This window comes from Heptranchias perlo, unplaced genomic scaffold (assembly GCF_035084215.1).
Source record: "Heptranchias perlo isolate sHepPer1 unplaced genomic scaffold, sHepPer1.hap1 HAP1_SCAFFOLD_50, whole genome shotgun sequence".
Classification (NCBI taxonomy): domain Eukaryota; kingdom Metazoa; phylum Chordata; class Chondrichthyes; order Hexanchiformes; family Hexanchidae; genus Heptranchias; species Heptranchias perlo.
In genome coordinates, this window is record NW_027139516.1 from 4,694,110 (window position 1) to 4,714,563 (window position 20,454).

Below are 20,454 nucleotides of genomic sequence, written 5' to 3' on the forward strand. Positions count from 1 at the left end.
ATATTGGTGTTCGTATTTTAAAATATTGAATAAATGTTCCTGGAAAAGACGTCACACCTCCTCCAACTGGCATCATAGATGTGACCGGTCGGTCCATTGAACCGGTTTGGTCTTACACGGGGATATGCATTTTCACAAATTAGTGAGACGGACTGTAAGCAAAAGGCTCAGCTGGGACTCCACAAAATGTCCTCCCGACATGCAAGGCAAAATGTCCGCCATGCACCTGCCGCAATATCACAGAATGATACGTTACAGTATTTATCCAATTCTCGTTTGAAATTTACTGTTGAATCGGCTTCCACCTCCCTTTCAGGCAGTAAATTCCAGATCATAACAACTTGCTGCATAAAAATAATCCTCTTGTCACCTCTGTCTCTTTTGACAATTATTTTGAATCTGTGTCATTTGGTTACCGACCCCCTGCCACTGGAAACAGTTTCTCCTCATTTACTCCATCAAAACCCCTCAAATGGCCGCTTTGTCCCCTCAAAGTTGTCCCATCTCTCCGAAACACAAGCATCATTTTGAAATTATAACAAACCCTCGAAGCCCGGACAGGGGTTCACGTTTCCGACGTTAATCTCCTCTCGGCCCCTGTTTGTCTCACAGTGGGTTAACGTGTTTGTATAACATTGCAGGCCGGGCTATTTTAACCCCAGGCTTTAACCTGGTTAAATCACAATCGGTTACAATCGAACAGGAACATGTTACACCGAGGCCCCAAAACCATGGCCCAGAGAGGAAATTACACCCCAGGGCAATAAAAAGACCAAACTCACGTGGGCCCTGTTTGGGTGCAGCCTGTGGAGGAGGCCTCGGTCGGTCCCCTCTGGGGGAGCCTCAGACGCTTCCCTTTGTGGGAGGCCTTGGTCGCTCCCATTTGGGAGTGGAGTCCTCGGCCGGTCTCCTCTCGGGGAGGCAATGGGCACCCCAGAGTGGCAGTCTTAATATTTAGACTACCACCACAACACTAACTTCTATTTATAATGTATATCTATGTCTATTTACATACGGCCAGCACGGCAGTATCTTGGACAAATTGGCGGAAAGCACAGTGGCCATCTTGGACAAATTGGCGGCAAGTACAGCGGCCATCTTGCACAAAATTGCGGAACGTACGGCGGCCAACTTAGACAAAATGGCGGCAAGTATCGCACAGACTGTCCCCAGTGATATCACAGTGACAGAAAAGTGCACCCAGTCACCCCAGTGTGATCCCAGACTGCTCCCAGGGATCCCACAGTGCACTCAATCAGCCCAGATGGATCCCACAGTGCACCCAATTACCCCAGAGGGATCGCAGAGTTGCAGTCTTTATATTTGGACCACCACCACAAAAACTACTACAACAACAACTTGCATTTATGATATATAATATAGATATACTGCATAAATCTATTTGCACTCGGCCAAAATGACGGCATTTTGGACTAAATGGCTCTAAGTACGCAGGACATCTTGGAAAAATGCGGCAAGTACGGCGGCCATCTTGTACAAAACGGAGGCAAATATTGCGCACAGAGTGCGCAGTGATCGCACAGTGACCCCAGAATGCCCCAGTTACCCAACAGTGACCCCAGAGTGCACCCAATCACACCAGAGTGATTCCAGAGTGCATCCAGTGATCCAAGAGTGCACCCAGTCAACCCAAAGTGATCCCAGAGTGCAACCGGGATGACAGCGTGCATCCAGTCACTCCAGAGTACAGCCAGTCATCCAGAGTGAAACCAGCCTGCACCGCAAGTACGGCGGCCATCTTGGACAAAATGGAGGCAAATACGGCAGCCATCATGGACGAAATATCGGCAAGTACCGCGCAGAGTGTCCCCAGTGATGCTACAGTGACCCCAGAATGTCCGAGTGACAGTGCAATGACCCCGAAGTGCAACCAGTCACCCCAGAGAGATTTCAGAGTATTTACACACGGCCAGCATGGCGGCAAGTACGGCAGCCATCTTGGACAAGAAGGCGTCAAATACAGCGACCGTCTTGGACAAAATGGCAGCATGTGCGGCGGCCGTCTTGGACAAAAAGGCGGCAAGCACGGCGGCATCTTCGACAAAATGGCAGCAAGTACGGCGGTCACCTTGGACAAAATGGCGGCAAGTGCGGCGGCCATCTTGGACAAAAATGCTGCAAAGACGGCCGCCAATTTGGACAAAATGGAGGCGAGTACAGCAGCCATCTTGGTCGAAATGGAGGCAAGTTTGGCACAGAGTGTCCCCAGTGACCCTAGAGTTAACCCAGAGTCACACCCAGTGATCCCAGAGCGCACCCTGGGATCCCAGAGTACACTCATTCACTTCAGAGTAATCCCAGTGTGCACCCAGGGATCTCAGAGTACACCCAGTCAGTCCAGAGTAATCCCATTGTGCACTCAGGGATCTTAGAGTGCACCCAGCCTTACCAGCATGATTACAGAGTGCACCCAGTGATCCCAGAATGCACCCCGTCAACCAGAATTGATAGCAGAGTGTGTCCTGGGATCCCAGAGTGAAAGCAGTCAACCCTAAAAGATCCCAGAGTGCACCCAGGGATCACAGAGTGCACCCACTCACCCCGAGTGATCCCAGAGAATTACACACGGCCAGCATGGCGGCAAGTACGGCAGCCATCTTAGACAAGATGGCATCAAGTACATCTACCGCCTTGGACAAAATAGCGGAAACTACGACGGCCATCATGGACAAAATGACCGCAACTACGGCGAACATCTTGGCAAAATGGTGATATGTATGGAAGCCAGCTTGGACAAAATGGCAACAAGTCCGGCGTCCTTGTTGGATAAAATGGCCGTAAGTATAGCGGTTATCTTGGTAAAAATGGTGGGAGGTAATGCTGCCATCGTGGAAAAAATGGCGGCAAGCACGGCAGCCATCTGGGACAAAATGGCGGCAAGTGCAGCGGCCTTCTTGGACAAAATGGCCCAAATACGGCAGAAATCTTCGAAAAATGGCGGCGAGTACGGCAGCCATCTTGGTCGAAATGGCGGCAAATACCCCGCAGAGTGCCCACAGTGATACCACAGTGACCCCAGAATGTCCCAGTAACCCCCGAGTTAAACTAGAGTCCCACCCAGTGATTCCAGACTGATAGCAGAATGTCCCAGGGATCCCAGAGTGATCAGAGAGAGCACTCAGGGATTACAGAATGCAACCAGTCACTGCTCAGTGATCCCAGATTGCATCCAGGGAACCCAGAGAGCACCCAGTCACAACAGAGTGATCCCAGAGAGCACCCAGTCACCCCAGATTGATCCCAGAGAGAGCCCAGTCACCCTCGAGTGATCCCAGATTGAACACAGAATGGCGGCAAGTACGGCGGCTCTCTGGGACAATATGGCGGCAAGTACGACGGCCATCGTAGAAAAAGTTGCCACAAATATGACGGCCATTTTGGAAAAAATGGCGGTAATACGACGGCCATCATGGACAAAATGGCGGCAAGTACAGCAGCCATCCTGGACAAAATGGAGGCAAATACGAAGCCACCTCCAACAAAATGGCGGAAAGTATCGCACAGACTGCCCCAGTGATCCCACAGTGATCCCACAATGTCCAAGTGACCCAGGAGTTAGCGCAGAGTCGCACCAAGTGATTCCAGGGGATACCCAGGGATGCCAGAGTACACACAGTCAACCCAGAGTGATCCCAGAGTGCACTCAGGGATCACAGAGTGAACCCAGTCACCCCAGAGTGATCGCAGAGTATACACACGGCCAGCATGGAGGCATGTACAGTAGCCATCTTAGACAAGATGGCGTCAAGTACAGCGACGATCATGGACAAAATGGTGGCATATATGGCGGCAATCATGGACAAAATGGCGGAATGTAATGCTGCAACACTGGACAAAAATAGCGGCAAGTACAACGTCATTCTTGGATAAAATGGCCGTAAGTATGGCAGCCATGTTGTACAAAATGTCGGCAAATAGCACTGCCATCTTGGCCAAAATGGACACATGTACGGCGGCCATCTTGAAAAGATGGTGGCAAGTGCAGCCGCCTGCTTGGACAAAATAGCCGCAGGTACGGCAGAAATCATGGAAAAAATGGCGGCGTGTACGGCAGCTAACTTGGACGAAATGATGGCAAGTACCGCCCAGAGGGTGCCCAGTGATCTCACACTGACCCCAGAATGTCCCAGTGAGCCCAGAGTTAAACAAAAGTCGCACCCAGTGATCACAGAAGGCACTCAGTCAACCCAGAATGATCCCAGAGTGCATTCAGGGATATCAGAATGCACCCAGTCACCCCAGAGTGATCCCACTGTGCAGTAGTGATCCAAGAGTGGCTGCAAGTACGCTGGCTCTCTGGGACAAAATGACCGAAAGTTCAGTGGCCATCTTAGAAAAAATCGCCACAAGTATGGCAGTCATTTAGGACAAAATGGCGACAAGTATTGTATCCATCTTGGACAAAATGGCCGAAAGTATGGCAACCAGCTTGGAGAAAATGGCGCCAAATACAGCGGTCATCTTGAACAAAATAGCGGCAAGTACACAGCCATCTTGGACAAAATGGCACAAATTACCACGCAGCGTGTCGACAGTGATATGACAGTCACCCCAGAACGTCTCAGTGAACGCACAATGACCCTAGATTACACCGAGTCACCACAGACTGATCCCCGAGTTCACCCAGGGATCCAAGAGCGCACTCAGTCATCCAAAACTGATCCCAGAATAATCGTGGTATCCCAGAATGAACGCTGTCACATCAGATTGATCCCAAAATCACCAGTTACTCCAGAGTGATCCCAGAGTACACCCACGGATCCCAGAATGCACCCAGTCACTCCACAGTGATAACAGAGTGGCACCAAGTACGGCGGACCTCTGGGATAAAATAGCGTCAAGTACAGCAGCCGTCTTGGACAAAGCGGCCATATGTTCGGCGGCCATCTTGGTAACGGCCTTCTTGGAAAAATTGCTGCAGTTATGGCAGCCATCTTGGACAAAATGGCCGCAAAGACGGCGGCCATCTTGATCAAAATGGCGGCAGGAACGACGGCCATTTTGGAAATAATCACCGCAAGTATGGCAGCCATCGTGGAAAAACTGAAGGCAAATATGTCGGCTATGTTTGACAAAATGGCGGCAAGTACGACCGCCAGCTTGGCCAAAATGTCGGCAAGTACGGCAGACATCTTGGACAAAATGGCGGCAAGTACGCAGAAATCAGGGACAAAATAACCGCAAGTTCAGTGGCCATCTTAGAAAAATCGCCACAAATATGGCAGCCATTTTGGACAAAATGGCCATAAATATGGCAACCATTTTGGACAAAATGGCGCCAAGTACAGCGGTCATCTTGAACAAAATAACGGCAAGTACACAGCCATCTTGGACAAAATGGCGGCAATTACCACGTAGTGTGTCGACAGTGATATGACAGTCACCTCAGAACGTCTCAGTGAACCCACAGTGACCCCAGATTACACCTAGTCACCAGAGGCTCATCCCAGAGTTCACCCAGGTATCCAAGAGCGCAGCAGGTCATCCAAAAGTGATCCCAGAGTACTCGTAGTATCCCAGAGTGAACCGTGGCACATCAGATTGATCCCAAAATTCATCCAGTCACTCGAGAGTGATCCCAGATACACCCAGTGATCCCAGAATGCACCCAGTCACCCCACAGTGACACCAGAGTGGCACCAAGTACGGCGGACCTCTGGGATAAAATGGCGTCAAGTACAGCAGCCATCTTGGACAAAACGGCAGCATGTTCGGCGGCCATCTTGGTAAAAATTGCTGCACGTATGACAGCCATCTTGGACAAAATGGCGGATTGAACGACGTCCATTTTGGAAATAATCACTGCAAGTATGGCAGTCATCGTGGAAAAACTGGAGGCAAATATGTCGTCCATCTTTAACAAAATGGCGGCAAGTACGACCGCCATCTTGGCCAAAATGGCGGCAAGTGCGGCAGACATCTTGGACAAAATGGCGGCAGGTACGCAGCAATCTTGGACAAAATGGGGGAAATTACAATGCAGAGTGTCGACAGTGATACGACAGTGATCCCAGAATGTTCCAGTGAACAGACAGTGATCCAAGAGTTCACCTAGTCACCACAGAGTGATCCCAGACTGCACCCAGTCACCTCAGATTGATCCCAGAGTGCACCAGGGATCCCAGAATGCTCCCAGTTATCCCAGAGTGCAACCAGTTCCACCAGAGTGATCCCAGAGTGGCAGTCTTTATATTTAGAGCACCACCACAACAACTACAACTAAAACCACTTGTATTTATAAGATGTGTATAATATATTTTTGATATGTATGTTAACACACGGCCAACATGATGGCAAGTACGGCAGCCATCATGAAAAAAACGGCGGCCAGCATGGAGGCCATCTGGACAAAATGGCAGCAAGTAAGGCGGCCACCTTAAACAAAATGGCGGCAAGTACGGCAGCCATCTATGGAAAAATGACGGCATGTACGGCGTCCACCTTGGATAAAATGGCCGCAAGTACGGCGGTCATATTGGACAAAATGGAAGGCAAGTAAGGTGATCATCTTGGATAAAATGGCGGCAAGACGTCAAGGCTGTTAGACAGGAACAGCAGGAGGCCATTGAGCCCTTCGAGCCTGTTACACAGTAACAGGAGGAGGTCATTCAACCCCTTGATGCTGTTACACTGTAGCAGGAGGCCAATCAGCCCATCAAGCATGTTAGATAGGAACAGGATGAATCTTTTCAGCCCTTGGAGCCTGTTATACAGGAACTGGAGGTCATGCAGCCTCTCAAGCCTATGACACTGAAATAGGACAAGGCCATTTAGCCCTTGGAGCCTGTTACACACGAACAGGAGGCGAACCTGCACCTCAAGATTGTCAGATAGCAACAAGAGGAGGCCATTCTAACCCTCGAGCCTGTTACTCAGGAAGAGGAGGCCAATCAGCCCCACAAGCTTGTTAGATTGTATCAGAGGGAGGCCATTCAGCCCCATAAGTCTGTTATACAGGAACTGAAAGCCATTCAGCTCCTCGAGCCTGTTATACAGGAACTTGAGGCCACTCAACGCTTCAAGCTTTTCAGATAGCAAAAGGAGGAGGCCATTCAGCCCCTCGAGCTTTTTACATGGGAACTGAAGTCCATTCAGCTCCTCGACCCCATTACACAGGAACAGAACGAAGCCACTCAGGCTCTCCAGCCTGTCACACAGGAACTGGAGGAGATTTCGCCTCTGAAGCCTGTTAAGTAGGAACAGGAGGAGGCTATTCAGCCCCTCATAACTGTTGTACATGAGCTGGAGGAGGCTATTCAGCCACACGATCCTGTTACATAGCAACAGGTGGAGGCCATTCAGACCCTCGAGCCTATTGCATTGGAGCAATAGGAGGTCAATAAGCTCCTTGAGCCTGTTCCACCACTCATTCAGATCATGGCTGATCTGTATCTTAACTCCATCTGCCGCCTTGGTTCCAGAATCCTGAATACGATAACCTAACAAAAATTTATCAATCTCAATTTTGAAATTTCGTATTGACACCATGCCTCAATTTACTTTTGTGGGAGAGAGTTCCAGGTTTCCACTACCCTATGTGTGAAGAAGTGCTTCCAGACATGAACCCTGAACGGCCTAGCTCCAATTTTAAGGTTATGTCCCCCTTGTGCTGGACTCCCCCACCAGAGGAAGGAGTTTCTCTCTATCTACCCTATCAACTCCTTTAATCATCTTAAAACACCTCAATTAGATCGCCCCTTAATCTTCTATATTCAGGGAAATACAAGTCTCGTCTAATCAACCTGTCCTCATAATTTAACCCTTTAAGCCCCGATATAATACTGGTAAATCTGCGCTGTACCCCTTCCAAGGGCAATATATCCTTCCTGAGGTGCAGTGCCCAGAACTGAATGCAGTCCTCCAGATGGGGTCCAACCAGAGCTCTGTACAGCTGGAACATAACTTCCACCCCTTAAGATTCCAACCCTCTTGAAATAAAGGCCGACATTCTATTAGCCTTTTTAATTAAGAGAAGACATGACCCCGGAGATTTGTATCTGAATCAAATGCTTGACTTTGTGAGGTGCAGCCTGCCTTTAAGAAGTGCAGTCTGCCTTTAAGAGGTTCTAACCACTCACACAATATTCCCCCCAATCTACCACCACCACCCTCCCACCTCCCCCCACCCCCCCCCCACCACACCCCCCACCAACCCACAACCCGCTCCACCCCCCCCCCCCGCCAGTGCGAGTGAGGATGTACCTTTATATCAGTGAGTTTGAGCGAGGATGCCCCTTTATATAAGAGTGTGAGCGAGATTGCCCCTTGAAATCAGTGAGTGTGAGCGAGAATGCCCCTGTATATGAGTGAGTGAGAGTGAGATTGAGCGAGGATGCCCCTGTATATCAGTGAGTGTGAGCGAGGATGCCCCTGTCTATCAGTGAGTGTGAGCGAGGATGCCCCTTTATATCAGTGAGTGGGAGCGAGGATGCCCCTGTATATCAGTGAGTGTGAGCGCGGATGCCCCTGTATATCAGTGAGTGTGAGCGAGGATGCCCCTGTATATCAGTGAGTGTGAGAAGAAAGCCCCTGTATATCATTGAGTTGGAGCGAGGATGCCCCTGTATATCAGTGAGTGTGAGTGAGGATGCCCCTGTATATCAATGAGTGGGAGCGAGGATGCCCCTGTATATGAGTGAGTGAGAGTGAGATTGAGCGAGGATGCCCCTGTCTATCAGTGAGTGTGAGCGAGGATGCCCCTTTATATCAGAGTGTGATCGAGATTGCCCCTTGAAATCAGTGAGTGTGAGCGAGAATGCCCCTATATATGAGTGAGTGAGAGTGAGATTGAGCGAGGATGCCCCTGTATATCACTGAGTGTGAGCGAGGATGCCCCTGTCTATCAGTGAGTGTGAGCGAGGATGCCCCTGTCTATCAGTGAGTGTGAGCGAGGATGCCCCTTTATATCAGTGAGTGGGAGCGAGGATGCCCCTGTATATCAGTGAGTGTGAGAGAGAAAGCCCCTGTATATCATTGAGTGGGAGCGAGGATGCCCCTGTATATCAGTGAGTGTGAGCGAGGATGCCCCTGTGTATCAGTGAGTGTGAGAGAGAAAGCCCCTGTATATCATTGAGTGTGAGCGAGGATGCCCCTTTATATCAGTGAGTGTGAGCGCGGATGCCCCTCTATATCAGTGAATGTGAGCGAGGATGCCCCTTTATATCAGTCAGTGTGAGCGAGGATGTCCGTTCATATCAGTGAGTGTGACGAGGATGCCCTGTGTATCGGTGAGTGTGAGCGAGGATGCCCCTGTATATCGGTGAGTGTGAGCGAGGATGCCCCTGTATATCAGTGAGTGTGAGCGAGGATGCCCCTTTACATCAATACACCATCGGTTTGCTCTGGGATCGAGCATTTCTCGAGTGTCCTGATTTAACGCTCCACGTCAGGTGGGACACAGACAGCTGCCCTTGAACCCAGTCAGTCCTCGTTCCCCACAATAAATTCTCCCCTTTCTGAACGTCAGGGACCCACACTTGTCTTCCTAATCTTTTTCTTTTTACATACTTGTAGAATCTTTTCCAGTCCGCTTTTATCTTCCTTCCACCTTTACTCTCATACTCTGGTTTTCCTCTCAATCAATCTCTTGCTCCTTTTTGCTGAATTCTAAACTGCTCCCAATCCTCAGGCTTCCTGCTTTTTCTGCTCACTTTATCTCACTCCTCTTTCGATCTAATCCTATCCTTCAATTCTTTTATTCGTCACGGTGGGGCCGCTTTTCCTTTGGTGTTTTTGCCCAGAAAGAAGTGAATGACCGGAAATACAATCAGAAGTAGCTGATTGACATCCCTGCTCACCAATCGGGGCTCAGCACCCGCCCCGCGTTTGATTGATTGACCTCGAGTTGGGGACGTCGGCTCGGGTCATGTGGCTGCTAATTTTAAAGTTGCGCGGCAGTTAAACCGACACAGCGTGCGTGTGACGTGTGTCGAGCGGCGGGGCCGCGAGCTGACTGATGGGAGAGTCCAGGAGAAGATCAACCGGTCCCAATCCACCGCCATCATCTCAATCCATCACCCTTGGAGAAGATCAACTGGTCCGCATCCACCGCCATCATCTCAATCCATCGCCTTCCTCCCCCTGGAGAAGATCAACTGGTCCACATCCACCGCCATCCTCTCAATCCACTGCCATCCTCCCCTGGAGAGGATCAACCTCTTTGTGAAGGCTTTGTGGAGTGAGGAGGTGAGTCACTCGCCGCAGAATACCCAGCCTCTGACCTGCTCTTGTAGCCACAGTGTTTGTATGGCTGGTCCAGCTAATTTTCTGGTCAATGGTGACCCCCAGGATGTTGATGGTGGGGGATTCGGTGATGGTAATGCCATTGAATGTCAAGTGGAGGTGGTCAGACTGTCTCTTGTTCGAGATGGTCATGGCCTGGCACTTGTCCAGCGCGAATGTTACTTGCCATTTATCAGCCCAAGTCTGGATGTTGTCCATGTCTTGCTGCATGCGGGCTTGGACTGCTTCATCATTTGAGGGGTTGCGAATGGAACTGAAGATTCTGCAATCATCAGCGAATATCCCCATTTCTGACCTGACGATGGAGGGAAGGTCATTGATGAAGCAGCTGAAGATGGTTGGGCCTAGGACACTGCCCTGAGGAACTCCTGCAGCAATGCCCTGGGGCTGAGATGATTGGCCTCCAACAACCAATACCATTTTCCTTTGTGCTAGGTATGACTCCAGCCACTGGAGAGTTTTCCCCCTAATTCCCATTTACTTCAATTTTACGAGGGCTCCATGGTGCCACACTTGGTCAAATGCTGCCTTGATATCATGGGCAGTCACTCTCACCTCACCTCTGGAATTCAGCTCTTTTGTCCATTTTTGGACCAAGGCTGTAATGAGGTCTGGAGCCGAGTGGTTCTGGCGGAACCCAAACTGAGCATCGGTGAGCAGTTTATTGGTGAGTAACTGCCGCTTGATGGGACTGTCGACGATACCTTCCATCACTTTGCTGATGATTGAGAGTGGACTGATGGGGCGATAATTGGCCAGATTGGATTTGTCCTGCTATTTGTGGACAGGACATAACTGGGCAATTTTCCACATTGTTGGGTAGATGCCAGTGTTGTTGCTGTACTGAAACAGCTTGGCTAGAGACGCAGCCAATTCTGGAGCACAAACTTCAGTACGAAAGCTGGGATGCTTTTTCGTCAGGCTGCAGGAGGTTTCAGTTTCGGTCCCAGCTATTAGGTTCAATCTGATTGACATCTCTGTCCAACAATCAGGAGCCCGGTCCCGCCCCACTGATTCACTGCCTGCACGGAGGGGGTCACGTGGCTCCTGTTATTTAAACCCCTGTTCAGGGAGTGGGAGGCGGAGAGGCAAGTGGTCGGGGAGTTGTGATGGCGGTGGAAGAGCGGGCCCAGGCCGCGGAAGAACGGGCCCAGGCCGAGGAAGTACGGGCCCAGGCGGCGGAAGAGCGGGCCCAGGCAGCGGAAGAGCGAGCCCAGGCCTCGGAAGAGCGGGCCCAGGCCGCGGAGCATCGACTCCAGGCCGCGGAACAGCCGGCCCATGCCGCGGAAGAGCGAGCAGAGGCCGCAGAAGAGCGAGCAGAGGCCGCGGAAGAGCGGGCCCAGGCCGCGGAGCGGCGACTGCAGGCCGTGGCGGAGCGGGCCCAGGCCGCGGAAGAGCGGGCCCAGGCAGCGGAGCGCCGACCCCAGGCCGCGGAAGAGAGAACCCATGCCGCGGCGGATCGGCGACTCCAGGCCGCGGAAAAGCGAGCAGAGGCCGCGAAAGAGCGGTCCCAGGCCGCGGTGCGCCGACTCCAGGTTGCGGAAGAGCGTGCCCAGGCCGCTGACCGGCGACTACAGGCTGCAATGCCGATTTCCCCTTTGATGAAGCGGAGGCTGCAGTCCAGGGTGGCGGAGAAAGTGGCAGGTGGGTGCTGCAGAGCAGGGAGTGGGCAGTACCGAGAGTGAGGGTAATGGAGCGGGGGAGTGTTTGGGAGGATTCATACCATCGTGGCCGGAACTGCGGATGATTATTGTCAATATCACACCGTATCTGTGTGAGGTAGTGTATTAATACTGTCCGTTCTTCTCCATATCAGCTAAAGGTTGTATTACCGGTGTGGGGCGCTGTCGGTCGGTGGGGGTGGTGTTTCAGTCGGTCGGGGCGTGGGGCGGTGTCGGTCGGTCGGGGGCGGTATGTCGATCTGTCGGGGCGTGCAGCGGTGTCGGTCCGTACGGCGGAGTCGGGCTGTGTCATCAAGCTGAGCTTCCGATCTGATATTCTCTCCACCGCAAGGACCGCCTACTTCCACATTTTTTTTTATTCGTTCATGGGATGTGGGCGTCGCTGGCGAGTCCGGCATTTATTGCCCATTCCTAATTGCCCTTGAGAAGGTGGTGGTGAGCTGCCTTCTTAAACCGCTGCAGTCCGTGTGGTGAAGGTTCACCCACAGTGCTGTAAGGGAGTTCCAGGATTTTGACCCAGCGACGATGAAGGAACCTCGATATATTTCCAATTCGGGATGGTGTGTGACTTGGATGGGAACGTCCAGGTGGTGTTGTTCCCATGTGCCTGCTGCTCTTGTCCTTCTTGGTGGTGAAGGTTCCAGGATTGGAAGAAGCTGTCGAAGAAGCCGTTTCGAGTTGCTGCAGTGCATCATGTGGACTCAGTAACATCGTCCATCTCCATCCCTTCTTGAGCTCATCTGCTGCTGAAACCCTCCTCCGTGCTTTGATCACCTGCAGACTCGATTTTTCCAATACTCTCCGAGCCGGCTTTGCTCCTTTCATCCTCCGTAAACTTAAGTGAATCCAAAACACTGCTCACCGATCACTGTGAATTCCCATGCACACATGGCAGGATCCTGATACATTGTGAATCCGCATACACACCTGGAAGGATCCCGATACACTGTGAATCCATATGCATACCTGGCAGGATCCCGATACACTGTGAATCCCCATAAACACCTGGCAGGTGCCTGGTACATTGTGAATCCCCAAACACAAATTGGAGAATCCTGATGCACTGTCAATCCCCATAGACATATGGCAGGATCCTGATACACTGTGAATCCTCATACACAACTGGCAGGATCCTGATACACTGTGAATCCACATACACATCTGGCAGGATGCTCGTACACTGTGAATACTCCTACACATCTGGCAGGATCCTGATACACTGTGAATCCCAATACACACCTGGCAGGATCCTGATTCACTCTGAATCCTAATACACACCTGGCAGGCTCCTGATTAGCTGTGAATCCCCTTAAACACCTGGCAGGATCCTGATGCACTGTGAATTCCCATATACACGTGGAAGGATCCTGATAAACTGTGAATTCCCATGCACACTTGGCAGGAACCTGATAGATTGTGAATCCCCGTACAGATCTGGCCGGTTCTTGATGTATTCTGAATCCCCATATGCACCTGACAGAAACCTGATACACTGTGAGCCCCCATACACAACTGGCAGGATGCTGATACACTGTGAATCCCCATACACAACTGGTAGGATCCCGACACTTCCTGCCTCCAAACACACCTGCTAAGTGCTGCCCAGATGTTCTGTGCTCACAAGTAAAAAGCAGTGCCGTGGATTAATGTGAGGGAAAGACAATGTTCAGTGTAATTTGGAGTTACGGACTGGCTTCCTAATGGCAGTGGAAGAGAGAACTTATTCCACTCAAAGAACAGTCCTTTAACTCATGGTCTTTTTAGACCCAATGGAATGACTGATGGCAGTGAAAGAGAGAATTTATTCAATTCAAGAATAGCCCTTTAACTCAGGGTCTTTTTAGATCCAATATAATGACTGATGGCAGTGAAAGAGAGAACTTATTCAATTCAAGAATAGCCCTTTAACTCAGGGTCTTTTTAGACCCAATATAATGACTGATGGCAGTGAAAGAGAGAACTCATTCCACGAAAAGAACAGTCCTTTAAATCAGGGTCATTTTAGACCCAAGGGAATGACTGGTGGCAGTGGAAGAGAGAACTTATTCTACTCAGAGAATAGTCCTTTAACTCAGGGTCTCTGTGGAGCCAATGGAATGACTGATGGAAATATATTTTAATTTCCCAAACCTGCATTAGAGGAAATTCAGACCAAAATGAAACAACGGCGTATCATTATTGGGAGAACAGTTGATATGAACTGTGAGTGTTTTCTGCTCTAACATTATTCTGAGTGATGTGGGCAGCAGTTCTAATCCTAATTCTAATCGGTGATATGACAGGACTGTTTTAAGAACACATTCAATCTAGATGTAAAATGGTGAAAAATTGTTCACAATTTCTGAAACACAATATAACAGGAGAATGATGAGGGACAGGAAAAGGCCATTTTGCGCAAATAAGCCTGTCCCTGTTCGAGAGATGACCCCACCTACCACTCCTCTCAGTGTATCCACAGAAACACGTTCAATTATGTCTTGACCCCACTTACACTGCCCTTTTAGTGTCTTTCCTTGGTACCTGGGTCCCCCGAACCCCACCACATTGGGTGAGAAAATTACTCTAATTTCCATTCTTATTTCTGACTTTCAATTTTCTCCGTTATTAATTATTTTGGTGATTGTGAGCCTGTTTCCTGCACTAATGTTGGGAATTCGATTGAAACTTTCCAATACCGAAGTCCCTTGTCCAAACGAAATACATCAAACCTCCTCACCCTAACCTCAACCCAAACTCGAATACCTGAAATCATCTTTCTGATTCCCCTCTGTACCTTCAGAATTGCTGTAATCATTACTTGTGCTCAGGTGACGATAGAAGTTCAGAAAATATTCCAGATGGCCAACCCGAGTCCAGTTTCTAAAAGCTGCCCTAACACATAGGTTAAACAGTGGAACTTCTGTCCATTCACAGACTGTCCCTCTCCCAATGCCCACAATATCCCAGATAACCTGCCAGAGGTCAGATACAATAACAGTGGGAGTCTGTCCATTCACGTCTGTCCCTCTCCCATTGATACCCAATACCCTATTTCCCATTTCCGCAGAATGTCAGCACCACTGACAATTTCATAGATTGATTCACGAGAACTTCTACTGTCACATAACGAGGATAATGCGTGGATTTGAAACGAGACGTCTATAGTGCATGTCAGGGCTGATGGTATGAACCATCAGAGGGAAATAACACCTTCAAAGAAATCTCCATGTTCACTAAATATTACAATCAAGTGACGATTTGAAACTTCTCTCAGCCCTTGTTCACTTTCAAACGAGGTTTTCAGTAACTGAGTTAAATTTCCTGCTCGCACCTCGATTGAAGCTGTGAAACTGAATATTAAAGAGATATTGAGAATTTGTTTTCATATTAATATAACTAACATTGAGAACCACTTTCTGTCTGTTCTCATTGAAGATGTTCAACAGAAACACAAGGAAACACTCCGGGTCCAAACTGAAACATTGAGAGTGAACACGATCATAATAAACGAGAAGGTTAAGATTTTCCAGTTGGTCAATTTATACACTGAGCTAACAGTCATTTCAACTGTTCGAGATCGGACACTTGCAGAACATGAACTGCTGGCAAAAGGCCGAGACCATGAAGAGTGGAGAGAGAAACATCGCCGGAGAGAATTGGAAAAAATCCGAACTGACCAATTGTTCCAGAGCAGTTTTTCCCAGAGAAAATCCAAATCTGGGAGTTCAGCAGCAGTGAGCGGAGTCGCGGGGATTGGAAAAACAACAATGGTTCAAAAGATTGTTTATGACTGGGCCACTGGGAAAATATACCCACACTTTCAATTTGTTTTCAGTTTTAAATTCCGCGATTTGAACGCAATTAACTGTAAAATAAACCTGAGGAATCTGATATTGGATCTGTATCCTTACTTTGGGGATATTCTGAGAGATCTCTGGAAGCACCCAGAGGGATTACTGTTTATATTTGATGGTTTAGATGAATTCAAGGACAGTATCGATTTTGCTGACAATCGGAGAAATACAGAACCTCAGTACATGTGCACAGATCCTGAAGACTGGTGTGAAGTGTCTGACATTGTGTACAGTTTAATACAGCACAAGCTGCTCCCAGGATGTTCAGTGCTCGTGACCAGCCGCCCCACTGCATTACATTTATTGGAAAAGGCTGAGATCAATATCTGGGCTGAAATCATGGGATTTGTTGGTGAGGAACGGAAGGAATATTTCAACAAGTTTTTTGAAGATCAGGCGGTGGCAGCAGCTGTTTTCAAACATGTGGAGGAGAACGAGATCCTGTACACTATGTGTTACAACCCTTTCCACTGCTGTATCCTCGGTCTGTTACTGGGTCCCTTCTTCACACAAAGAGACAGGAAACAGCAGCGAGTTCCCAAGACCATCACCCAACTATATTCCTGCTATATTTACAACATTCTGAAAAACGATGGCCGAGAGATTAAATCCCCCCGTGATGTGTTACTGAAGATCGGTGAGATGGCCTTCACTGGAGTCTCCGAGAAGAAGATTGTGTTTAGAAATGGAGATTTGATCAAGTACAATCTGCAACCTTCCCAGTTCCTGTCTGGGTTCATGATGGAACTTTTGGAGAGAGATGATTCTGCCCAGAGTGTGGTTTACACATTCCCGCACCTCACCATCCAAGAGTTTGTAGCCGCACTCGCACAATTCCTGACTCCAGATCCAGGGGACATCCGGAAACTCCTCCGTGAAGCCCACAGCAAGGAAGATGGGCGATTTGAGATATTTCTCCGTTTTGTTGTTGGTCTCTCCTCCTCACAGTCAGCTCAGCCCCTGGTGGAGTTTCTGGGTCCATTTCTTCATCAAACAATCTGCCGAGTGATTGAATGGGTGAAGAAGGAGGTTGAAGGACAGATTGGAAAGACATATAGTAAAACTGCGAAACGGGACCTCCTGAACACATTCCACTACCTGTTTGAGTCTCAGGATGAAACACTGGCTCTGGTCTCAGTGGGATCTGTGGAAAGACTTACATTTAGTGGATTGCGACTGACCCCGATTGACTGTGCAGTGCTGTCTCATGTCATTGGACTCTGTGATACAATAAAAGAACTCAATCTGGAGGACTGCTCCATTCATTGTGAGGGACTCCAGCGGCTGGGACCCGCACTGTACAAATGCCAGGTGTTGAGGTAACTGTTTATTTGTCTCTAACTGTTAGCCCAATTGTAGAACATTTACAGATTTTGTTCTTGCTCCCCAATGAAGGGAAGCAAACAGTTCAGATAAAACAGAGAAAAGCAGACAATTTTCCCCAAACATGACGGGACCAGTCATTGACCTCCAGGAGGGTAATTCTGATCAGCAGGGAATGAGACCGGACTGAAGTACATTAAAAGGATTCACACAAACAGCAGTTTATTTGAAAAAACATTTACTGACAGTCCCTGATTCAGTCCTTGAATCTCACTCTATCCATTCCCTGGCTAGAGTGAGATTCATTGTCAGAGACAGGGAAATCTGGGAATTAATTTCCTGAAGATTTTTCAGTGTTTCCTGTAATATCAGAGACATATTGTCAGATCGGGAATGTGGTTCAGTTTGTTACTCACTCTTTGTCTGTTTGTGTTCAGACTGGGGAGAAATAAACTGGGAGATTCAGGAGTGAAACCGTTGTCTGCGGCTCTGAGGAACCCGGACTGTAAAATACAGGAACTGCGGTAAGTACCAAACTGTGTGAGATTGTATTTATAATAACTGGATGTCGAACACTGTACATTAGTGTCAGTATAAATAATAATAATACAAATAAATACTGGGAATTCACTCTGATCTCCAGGTTATGGGATAACGATCTCACAAATTCATGTACCAAGGATCTCTCCTCCGCTCTCAGTGCAAACCGGTCACTGACGGGTCTGAACCTGGGTAATAATAAACTGGGAGATTCAGGAGTGAAACTGCTGTCACCGGCTCTGAGGAATCCGAACTGTAAAATACAGGAACTGGAGTGAGTATAAAACTGTGCGAGATTGTGTTTATAATAACTGGATGCTGAAAACGGTGCATTAATGTCAGCATAAGTAATAATAATACAAATAAATACTGGGAATGTTCTCTGATTCCTGTTATCCCTGCTCGTCTCTGTCTCTCTCCTCTCTCTCTGATCTCCAGGTTGTGGGATAACAATCTCACAGCTTCTTGTACGGAGGATCTCGTCTCCGCTCTGAGTACAAACCTGTCACTGACGGTTCTGCACCTGGGTAATAATAAACTGGGAGATTCAGGAGTGAAACTACTGTCTGCGGCTCTGAGGAACCCGGACTGTAAAATACAGGAACTGCGGTAAGTACCAGACTGTGTGAGTTTGTGTATATAATAACTGGATGTCTAACACAGTAGATTATTATTAGTATCAGCAATAGTGTTACTAATAAAGTACATTATTATCAGTATCAGTAATAGCGTTATTAATAAATACTGTACATTATTATTAGTATCAGTAATCGTGTTATTAATAAACACTGGGAATTTACTCTGATTCTTGTTATTTCTCTCCCTCCGATCCCCAGTCTGTATAATGTCGGTCTCACAGATTCTTGCACCGATGATCTAGTCTCCGCTCTCAGTGCAAATCGGTCACTGACGGATCTGAACCTGGGATCAAACTCCTTCACAGACCGATCTGCGCCCGCTCTCCGCTCCCTCATACAGACCTGCAGGAGTCTGGAGTGGATCGGGTGAGTGTTTGTGTTAATGTTTAATGTAATAAATAAAATATCAATGGGATTCAGTCCGTTTTATGGGTAATATTTGTTTGTAATTATTATTGAAATATTAACCACAGTCTCCCTGTTATTTACACTGTTGTTAAATATTTTACTTTCTGTTTAATCTTTAATCCATTTCAGGCTTTGGAGGAATCGGTTCAGTCAGAATGGAAAGAATCAAATGAAGTCACTGCAGGGCACAAGACAAAGACTGATCGTGGGAGTGTGAAAATTTCAATTTATAACAATTCCTGGTCTCATTATATGAACATTTCAATTTATTACCATTCCTGGTCTCATTATATGAACATTTCAATTGATAACCATTCCTGGTCTCATGATATGAATATTTTTGGCCGATTCTCTGTCCCTCCGCTTTAACCGGCCGCGCTCCAGGTTTCAATCCTAACGGCCCTTTAACGGTTTCCAGCTCGAGCTGAGCGAGCGGCATCTCCCATTGTGACGTCAGAGGCCCAGCGACAGGGTCACGAGACTCAATCACCCGGTCCCCCAGCGCTGATTCTGCAGGAAATCCGGGGCTGGATGGTCACCAATGGGGCACTGGGTCAATGTACAGACAGGAAGGGCCCAGGGTGGGGCTCAGTCTGGGCTGCAGTGGGACACTGGGTCAATGTACAGACAGGAAGGGCCAAGGGTGGGGCTCAGTCTGGGCTGCAGTGGGACACTGGGTCAATGTACAGACAGGAAGGGCCCAGGGTGGGGCTCAGTCTGGGCTGCAGTGGGACACTGGGTCAATGTACAGACAGGAAGGGCCCAGGGTGGGGCTCAGTCTGGGCTGCAGTGGGACACTGGGTCAATGTACAGACAGGAAGGGCCAAGGGTGGGGCTCAGTCTGGGCTGCAGTGGGACACTGGGTCAATGTACAGACAGGAAGGGCCCAGGGTGGGGCTCAGTCTGGGCTGCAGTTGGACACTGGGTCACTGTTGGATCAATGTTCATCGGAACACCAGGGACTCCCTATCTTTTCTTGTATTATTGCTGCTGGATCTGTTCCGTCCTCTGAAACAGACAGAGTAGGCCCTGGTTTAACATCTCTTCGGTGAAAGCAACATTCAATCGAAAATAAAATCAGTCAGAGTGGAAAACGAGCTGCTTATTCGCTTTCGCCTGTTTTGCTCTAACGCCCAAGATGAATTTATTCTCTAATCTACTCCGTGGACTGGCGATCTCATGGGATTGAATTGTCAGATATCGGAATGGTTAATCCGAAATTAATCTTACCAATCTGCAGTCGTGTCAGACACTGATCTAAACTATAATGTGATAATCAGTGTTCCAGCTAATGCTGAATGACGGTGATACTCTCAGCTGCTTTTACAATCGGTTATTCGTTGTTTTCAGTATCTGCATATTAATTATGTGTTTAAATTGCTTGGTGACCCTGTGTACAACTGTTTATATGTAATTATTGTTGTTATATTCAATAAAGATAATTATGAATTCCAATTCAATAAACCATTCTTGTGCATGATTTGCTGTCTGACTTCTTCTTCTTTGAAGATTTGGCAAGAAACTGTTGATGCAGTCACTCAGTAGCTTGTGGGGATCCGAATTAATGGTCGATGAGGTGAACTCATTCAATCTGAACTCGGTCATGTCAGCCAGTTCAGGGAGCAATATTAGGCATCATTCACTTCTCGACATAGGTCACAATCGAACAGGAACATGTTAAACCGAGGCCCCAAAACCAGGGCCCAGAGAGGAAATTAAACCCCAGGGCAATAAACAGACCAAACTCACGTGGACCCTGTTTGGGCG

The 20,454-nt window shown here is 48.5% G+C and overlaps 1 protein-coding gene across 1 annotated transcript in view; it reads left to right on the forward strand.

Moving 5' to 3' along the window:
- The window catches only part of LOC137314007 (uncharacterized), a 56,820-nt gene extending 36,653 nt beyond the window's left edge, over positions 1-20,167 (forward strand). Inside the window, 15 exon segments of the mRNA XM_067979693.1 lie at positions 1,022-1,151; positions 1,666-2,204; positions 2,595-3,005; positions 3,308-3,514; positions 3,940-4,099; positions 4,943-5,173; positions 5,839-5,961; positions 6,264-6,512; positions 11,329-11,907; positions 15,360-17,097; positions 17,539-17,625; positions 17,745-17,915; positions 18,080-18,250; positions 18,478-18,645; positions 18,817-20,167. Of these exon segments, the coding sequence (XP_067835794.1) occupies positions 1,022-1,151; positions 1,666-2,204; positions 2,595-3,005; positions 3,308-3,514; positions 3,940-4,099; positions 4,943-5,173; positions 5,839-5,961; positions 6,264-6,512; positions 11,329-11,907; positions 15,360-17,097; positions 17,539-17,625; positions 17,745-17,915; positions 18,080-18,250; positions 18,478-18,645; positions 18,817-18,904 (5,052 nt within the window). The 3' untranslated portion in view covers positions 18,905-20,167.
- Positions 20,168-20,454: the final 287 nt, after the last annotated feature.